At 45.3% G+C, this 8824-nt stretch overlaps 1 protein-coding gene across 1 annotated transcript; it reads left to right on the plus strand.

Moving 5' to 3' along the window:
• The first annotated feature begins 971 nt into the window (after window positions 1–971).
• Window positions 972–8326, plus strand: LOC133899922 (probable beta-D-xylosidase 7). The gene is made up of 3 exons (XM_062340960.1): window positions 972–1422; window positions 5139–5700; window positions 6582–8326. Exons 1-3 carry the CDS (start codon window positions 1006–1008, stop codon window positions 7937–7939), a joined length of 2337 nt encoding a protein of 778 aa, XP_062196944.1. The 5' UTR covers window positions 972–1005; the 3' UTR covers window positions 7940–8326.
• Window positions 8327–8824: the final 498 nt, after the last annotated feature.

Here is an 8824-nt window from a genome sequence, read left to right on the forward strand (position 1 = left end):
AAATAATCATGACAAACTTTTGGCAGGAGGGGTCAAAAAGAAAATACCTCGTAGTGCAATCAGCAATGAGAGATAGATGAGAGGTCATAGCTTCAAATCCAATGGAACGCACATGCGCGAACAAACATGATGACGACGTGTGTGTAGGGTAGTTCGGGCCTCGGTTGCTGGTGGTTGAAAAAAATCTATTTTTTGGCTTCGGAACGTCAATTTTTGGAACCGTTATCAGTGCTGGTTCCAGTTAAGAATCGACCCTGATAGCACTTTTAGTTTCGGATCCGAAACCGACACTGATAATTGGTGACTATCAACAACGAGTAATCAGTGCCGGTTCAAGAATTGCTACCCGGCACTGATGGCCTATTATGTGGTAGTGCAGATGAGTTGGAAGATATGTGTTCTCCTTAAATGCACGCCAATTATGCAGAATATGTACAGTAGGTAGCTAATTCCAACTCGTACTAATTCTTGAACACTTAAAATGGGGAACGATTTAGCACACATTAAAAGTAGAAGGCACTTAACCACGCCACAAATAGTAGGTGAAGCCATCAACTTAACGAAAAAAGCAATTATATAACCCCTTGATAAAATATGTTATCCTAGTACTGATTAGCAGTATGACAACCGATATATATCCTCACTAGAAATTAATTGAAACAAAAAACCCCAAATATATCTCAGTGCAGCTAGCTCAGGTTGTATATATATATCTTGCATTCATATCCATATGGAAAGCTTATGAAATGTGGCTGCCTCCCATTGGTCGAGGACGCTTATAACTAGAAATTAATTAAAACAGAAACCCCATATATATATATACACGCACGTACGTATTCAGATATACTCGCAGATTGTATATCTTTCATCCAAATCCATGCGAAACACTAATGAAACGTGTCTGCCTCCCATTGGCCGAGACGCTTATATAAGGACACAGATACTTGTAACCTCATTGGTCCTCTCACGTCTTCTCTCCCTCCTAGCTAGCTTCCCTCGATCGCCATGGGCACCTTGTCCTGCCACAACGCTGGCATGGAGATGCTGCTGGTGCTGCTGCTGATGCCAGCATTGTTGTCACGGGTGACAATGGCGAGCGACCCGCCGTTCTCGTGTGGCCCATCGTCGCCGTCGCGGGGCTACCCATTCTGCGACGCGTCGCTCCCCGTGTCCCGGCGCGCGGCGGACCTGGTGTCCCGGCTGACGGTGGCGGAGAAGGTGTCGCAGCTGGGCGACGAGGCGCCGGGCGTGCCGCGGCTGGGCGTGCCGGGGTACAAGTGGTGGTCGGAGGGGCTGCACGGGCTCGCCTACTGGGGCCACGGCATGCGGTTCAACGGCACCGTCGGCGGCGTCACCAGCTTTCCGCAGGTGCTGCTCACGGCCTCCGCGTTTGATGACGGCCTCTGGTTCCGCATCGGCCAGGTACGTACGTACGCACCTACCAACATATACGTCTCTGCGTACATACGTACGTATCCGCAATGTGGGAGAGCATGGCAGTATGTCAACACGTATTGATATGAACAAAGAAAGAAGGAAGCGAAAAGTGCGCAGTTATGTACGTGAACTGCACAGAAAGATGGTAGTACGTAGTACGCACCTAACACCATGGACTGCAACGAAATTATGCATATTATACCGGACTTCGGTGCAAACATTTTTCGCATATTTATGTCCATATATAGAATGTTGTTCTGGGTCCATCTTTGGACTACTAAGATACTCCTTCACTCATAAATATTTATTATTTTTTATATTTTACGATCTTTGATGTGTAATTTAAAAATTATTTTTTAGTAGAATAAAATTATAACATCTAATAAAAATATGATATTGTGAAAGTATTTTTCAAGATAAATCTACACATATGATTCTTATGTTTCCAAACTAAATATTTTAAAAGTTATTAACGATCAAAATTTTAAATATTTGATTGAATCTTGATCAAAGTAATAAGTATTTATGACAAAAAGAGTATTTCGGTTCAGAGCACTACTTTTGAAAGTCCTATTTATACTTATGAAGACTGAGAACTATATATGCTTGCAAACTGAAAGTACAGACTGGCCAATTGTGCGCTTCACAACGTTAACATATTGCCCTGGAATCCCAGTTTGTCGTAGGGCTCTACATACTTACTATGTAAAAAAACACATTAGCGACAGGCACTAATTATCATTAGTGACGAGTAACACACCTACCACCCTAAATGTACCACTAATAAGAGATTATTAGTGACGGCTCATAATCCATCATTAATGATCACATTAGTGATGAATCATAATAGTGATTAGTCACTGACGTGCATCTCTCGTATGCTAGAAGAAACCAAGGTCTTAAGGTACATCTAATTTATGTTCATTATCTATAATGTAAAAAAAATTCATTCTTCATTAGCAATTATCTTAATTATATGATTAAACATGTGAGTAAAAATTCCATACAATTACACTAGATCTGTAGCATATTGCAGTTGATCGAGCAAACTTAGTATCAGATCTAATATCAATACAAATCACTTATACTAAGATTTTGAATAAAGATATAAAATAGTTTATTACAACTTAAAATATAAAAATCTATCAAATAGAGGTTAGAGGAAGAGGAAAGGGGATATGCAAATCTTCAAAGATCTAGTACCAATTCAAACTTCAAATCAACAAGATATTAGAGAATCTCTAGCGGAATCGAAGAAAATCGCCAGAAGTTGGTGCCAAGGTCATACTTTGTAACTGTTGATCACGTAGTAGCTGCCTAACTCTAATAACAGAGCTAACTCATCAGTGATGGATCATTACAGTACATGTCACTTATGACTTGTCATCAGTGACAAGTCATAACACTCGTCACTTATGACTAGTCCAGAAAGACCTATTACTAATGTGGTATGTATTAGTGATGGGTTATAGTCTGGTCACAACTTAAGGTTACACAAGTGACATGTTATATAAAGATCCGTCACTAAAAGTTGTTTAGTGATGGGTCCTAGCGACCCGTCACTAATTTCATGTTCTATTTATTTATTTTTCACAAAGTGACTTGTTAACCGTGGTAATTTATAGTCCTTACCATAACTACTCTCATTGTAAAATTTAATGTGGGATGTAGTAAATTTGAGAAAATAGCAAGTTATAATCTGTACATGTTGTAATTTTTTTTTTCTCTTAGGTGAACACACACCTTTTTGACTATTTGAGGGAGTACCATTGGCACTATTCTAAACCCGATATTTTGTTGGAATTGAATCGAGTGTGATCTTATATATTTATATACGAGCGGAATCGGATAAATATTAGTCACATATACACGTGGCCGCAGTCACTATCCGGACAGTCGATTGATGCGTTGAGATGTGATGCACGAGTCAGAGCTGTCCAAATAAACGGTCCAGTTCGACACGGCTTAGATCCAGTCAATCACAATCCATTTAGACGTCTTAGCCAAGTACGGTTGTGCCATACCATCCTAGTGTCGAGCAATTAGTCTAGGGATAGCTGATTTAAGGTTAGGTCGTCAGTAGGAATTAAACTGGAGAGACACTTAAATAGGTCGTGTTCTACTCATACGACATGCCGTGGCTACAGCCTAAGTCACCATGCCGTGACGACTTAACCTATTTATTATCGTGCCGTGTCATATCTAGACTGAGCCAAAATAATTGTACCTCGTGCCGACCTATTTAGCCTGACCCACTTGACCAGCTTTAGCACTAGCGGTCCGTGGAGATTTCAATGCACCAATCAACGTTGCAGATGGTCGCTGGTGCAAGTGGAATATGCACTCTAGAGCGGAACCCCGGAAGGCGGTGGTTGTTCTGTCCATCAGCACAGGGCAGTAGAAAGAGTTCAGTCAGTTAACACTGAAGGTAGAGGACAAGAGGGCAGAATGTGATAGTCTGGTAGTAGGCAGTGGTAGTATCAACGATAGTTGCGTGGGTATTCGATCGCCGCCCGTGGGTATGCACGGTCGGCCGGCGCGGCCAGCCTGTGCGCCCGTGCCGGTGCCTCGAGGGAGAGGCGCCTCAGAGCATGATGCTGCTCTCTCTATATATATATTGCACCAACACGACTGATTAGAGGCTCCCGCGTCGTCTAAGTGTTTCGTAATTTAAAACGATTTATTCCCAGTCGGCTAACAATAACACATCAAGAACACGGAACGACGCGAGCGTAAAAACAATGTAAACAAGTGAATAGAAGAGGGGGAAAGTGAAAATAGTAATGTCCGACTTGCCAGTTTCAGTGTCTTAAGAATTAAGCAGCATGCTTGTCAAAAGTGCTGTTAACAAATGCAACTCATATGGCGGTGTTCAATCAGGCCGGCCGCACGTGCCTGTCTTTGTCAGTTGTAATAGCGTGCGGCCTCCGTGACCACCGGTCGATCCATCGCATAACTAAGCGGGGACAATACAACTCACATTATCGGTTAGGTACTTTGCAAAAAGGATGTGGTCACTAGCTCACTTACTCGTCATTTACTGGTCAATGATCGATCAGTTGGCCACACCAAACGTGCCCCCGAAGCATGTCCTACTCTGATGCACCCACTTGTTTCTTTAGAAAATCGAAACTTGTTACAACCTTTGTATCATATGATATACATAGCTTGATTCATTATTATATTATATTAGCATATTGTTGAAAATCAAATTGAAACAAATAATAAACCACATGATGACCACTATTATTGTTGGTGAAGAAGTCCATAGTGACCGAGCTTCGATCTTTGGCATGCCAGGCTTATATTCTCTCTGTCTTCCACCTGCATGAAAGGTATGATGATATTTTTATCAAAAATAATATCATTTCGACATAGCTAAATAACCTAACATAGAGCGATTACCCTAACCCACATCTTTTTCTTATTTTGAAGACCCACATGTCCAAACTAATTCCCCATCTTATGATAAATGTTCTTAGTGTGTCTATATTCAGAGCAGTCCTTACAGTTCGCCAAATTGTTGTAGCAAGATGACAGAAAAAAAAATGTTGAACACTTTCGTTTTGATTGCAAAAGCTGCACCCACTTGGTAGCCCTTGTTAGTTCTCCCCGGATTGTCTACCACGTGAATTTTTTTCTTTCATTATTCCTGAAAATGAAGTGAAAATAGTCATCTCTGACTGATGCGATGCGTGCAGGCGATTGGCCGGGAGGCCCGGGCGTTGTACAACCTGGGCCAGGCGGACGGGCTCACCATCTGGTCCCCCAACGTGAATATCTTCAGGGACCCGCGCTGGGGCCGTGGACAGGAGACCCCCGGCGAAGACCCCGCCACGGCCAGCAAGTACGCCGTCGCCTTCGTCAGGGGCCTCCAGGGCAGCTCAGCAGTTGGCGCGGGGGCGCCGCTGCAGGCCTCCGCGTGCTGCAAGCACGCCACCGCGTACGATCTCGAGGACTGGAATGGCGTGGCGCGCTACAACTTTGACGCCAAGGTGACGGTGCAAGACCTGGCGGACACGTTCAACCCCCCATTCCAGAGCTGCGTGGTGGACGGGAAGGCCAGCTGCGTCATGTGCGCCTACACGGGGATCAACGGTGTCCCGGCCTGCGCCAGCTCTGACCTCCTCACGAAGACCTTCAGGGGGGACTGGGGCTTGGACGGGTACGTCTCGTCAGACTGCGACGCAGTGGCCATCATGCGCGACGCGCAGCGGTACGCGCCCACGCCGGAGGACACCGTCGCTGTGGCCCTCAAGGCTGGTAAGGCCCTGTTTGTTTCAGCTTCGGATTGTGACTTTCAGCTTTTACAATCCGAAGCTGAAACAAACAGACAACTTTTGGTTATAGCTTTTTAAAATCTGCTAGTTGGATTGTGAGAATCTGAGAAACTGGTTTTTCTCAGCTTTTGGTAGATTATGAAAGTCCATTTTACTAAACTGTCCATCAAAGTTTTTTAGAATCTACAACCTAAAAGCTTTTCATAATCCAGCTTTTTACAATCCAGTTTTTCATAATCCAACTTCTATAAACTGCTTTTCAGAATCTCTAGCTGAAACAAATAGACCCCAAATTATCCTAGTCTTTTCAGCAAAAGATGCTAGAATGGAAGTCGAGCAGTTCCCCTGTTTCATGATGTGAGTGAATTTTCAGTTAGTACGGTACTACGTCAGAGGACTATCGTTCCCTTCATCATAAGTACTACCAGTACAAAAACTACTGGTCCCCGCCGGCTTTGCTGATTATCAGCAGTTCTCGGAAAAAATTACTATATATTTACGAAAACTCCAATTTAAATCAAAATTTGTCCAAACTATATGCCGGTTGCCAATAGGATTGAGCTTACCAGAGGTGGATGATAGAACCAATAACCGGCGATTATCAGCCTAAATTTATTTCTCTGCTGGTACTTTCTTGGAGACAAATACACTTCTGAAACGTAACATGCACCATTTGTTCTAGACTGTAGTATATTTCTGAGCTATATATACTTAATCAGACGAAACTTAGGGAAAAGCAGCACAATTTATTGTACTCAAATCTGAAACAAGATTTCTAAGCACCAAATTGACCCAATTTTTTTTTTATGTTAGGAGGCACTCCACTAGTCCATTAACCTGGGCACCTGGCCGTGAAAATTTCAGGTCTGGACCTGAACTGCGGCACCTACACACAGGAGCACGGTATGGCCGCGCTCCAGCAGGGGAAAATGACTGAGCAGGACGTCGACAAGGCCCTCATCAACCTCTTCTCCATCCGGATGCGGCTCGGCCACTTCGACGGCGACCCCCGGGGTAGCGCCCCTTACGGCGGTCTTGGCGCCGCCGACGTGTGCACGGCTGATCACAAGAACCTCGCCCTTGAGGCGGCGCAGGACGGCATCGTCCTGCTCAAGAACGACGCGGGCATTCTCCCGCTCGACCGCTCCGCGGTCGGCTCCGCCGCCGCCATCGGCCACAACGCCAACGACCCGCTCGCGCTGATCGGCAACTACTTCGGCCCACCGTGCGAGTCAACGACGCCGCTGAAGGGGCTCCAGAGTTACGTGAACAACGTGAGGTTTCTCGCCGGGTGTGACACGGCGGCCTGCAACTTTGCCGGGACGGGCCAGGCGGTCGCGCTGTCGAGCTCGGCGGACTACGTGTTCCTGTTCATGGGGCTGAGCCAGGAGCAGGAGAAGGAAGGGCTCGACAGGACGAGCCTGCTGCTCCCGGGCAACCAGCAGAGCCTCATCACCGCCGTCGCAAGCGCGGCGAAGGGGCCCGTGATCCTTGTGCTCCTCACCGGCGGCCCGGTAGACATCACGTTCGCGCAGACGAACCCCAAGATTGGTGCCATCCTCTGGGCCGGGTACCCTGGCCAGGCCGGGGGTCTCGCCATTGCCAGAGTCCTCTTCGGCGACCACAACCCCAGCGGTAGGCTGCCGGTGACGTGGTACCCTGAGGAGTTCACCAAGGTGCCCATGACGGACATGCGGATGCGCGCCGACCCGGCCACCGGCTACCCCGGCCGGAGCTATCGCTTCTACCAGGGCAGGACCATCTACAAGTTCGGCTACGGCCTCAGCTACTCCAAGTTCTCGCGCCGGCTAGTCACCGGCAGCAAGAACCCGGCGCCCAGCGCAAACCTACTCGCTGGCCTTACAGCGACATCGGAAGACACCACAAGCTACTACCACGTGGACGAGATTGGCGCCGACGGGTGTGAGCAGCTCAAGTTCCCGGCCGAGGTCGAGGTGAAGAACCACGGCCCCATGGACGGCAAGCACTCGGTGCTCATGTTCCTACGGTGGCCTAACAAGACCGACGGCCGGCCGGCGAACCAGCTGATCGGGTTCAGGAGCCAGCACCTCAAGGCAGGGGAGAAGGCCAGCGTCAGGTTCGACGTCAGCCCGTGCGAGCACTTTAGCCGGGCGAGGGAGGACGGCAGGAAGGTGATCGACCGAGGGCCTCATTTCCTAATGGTTGACAAGGACGAGTGGGAGATCAGTTTTGAAGCATGAATTGCAGATGGCAGGAAATGAACTACAGTTTACAGGTGGGAGCAGTGCAATTCCTTGGATACATAGTAACAGAAATTCACCAGATGACACAGCAACTGTTGCGTAATTTATAACTCATAGTTGCCTTAAAAAATTGAGGTTTTTTATAAGTGATTTATCAATAAGCATATTTACCTATCAAATGTAACCATGTTTACTGGTCAAGTGTAGCTAAATTATAATTCTTTCAATAAAATGATGGATGTCTTTGAAGTGGGAAAATATGACATGTATGGGTAAAAGTAGTTAAATTTAAACCAAAATTTTCAAATGTTTTTATAGCATTTGAATTTCTAGGATTCAAAAATTAATTAAGTTCTTATTTTGCTAGTGTATTGTTAGTCATACCTCGATCATTTTGGAAAAAATGTTATGTAATACTTTTGGTTTTAGCTAATAAAATAGTGTCGATTGTCACGTTCACGCGTTGGATGCCAGCATATACATAAAAATTGGTTTTCCATGTTATCGGTAGGCGTGAGCTCATTCACTACCTTAGAACGAGTTATTACAGATGGATTTTAAAATCTATATATCATAGACGATTATAGGTTATGTCTATGTAAAAGTGCCTGTAATATCGATCTTGTTACGCATAATTACAACTCTATCTGTAATAGAGATACACACAGACGAATTTTCTGTAAAACTATATGTGAGTAGTAAGGGTCATAGATAGATTTTTTTAAACTTCGTCTGTATAAATTGTCATAGATAAATTTTTTTGGAAAACCATCTGTGCGATCATTTCTCCCTTGAGAAGCCATTTTTCTTACTGAATGTGCTCATGATATGACATACACATTTCATGATTCACAAATTAAGCAACAACACATGCATTATTTA

The sequence above is a fragment of the Phragmites australis genome, chromosome 19, assembly GCF_958298935.1.
Source record: "Phragmites australis chromosome 19, lpPhrAust1.1, whole genome shotgun sequence".
Lineage (NCBI taxonomy): Eukaryota > Viridiplantae > Streptophyta > Magnoliopsida > Poales > Poaceae > Phragmites > Phragmites australis.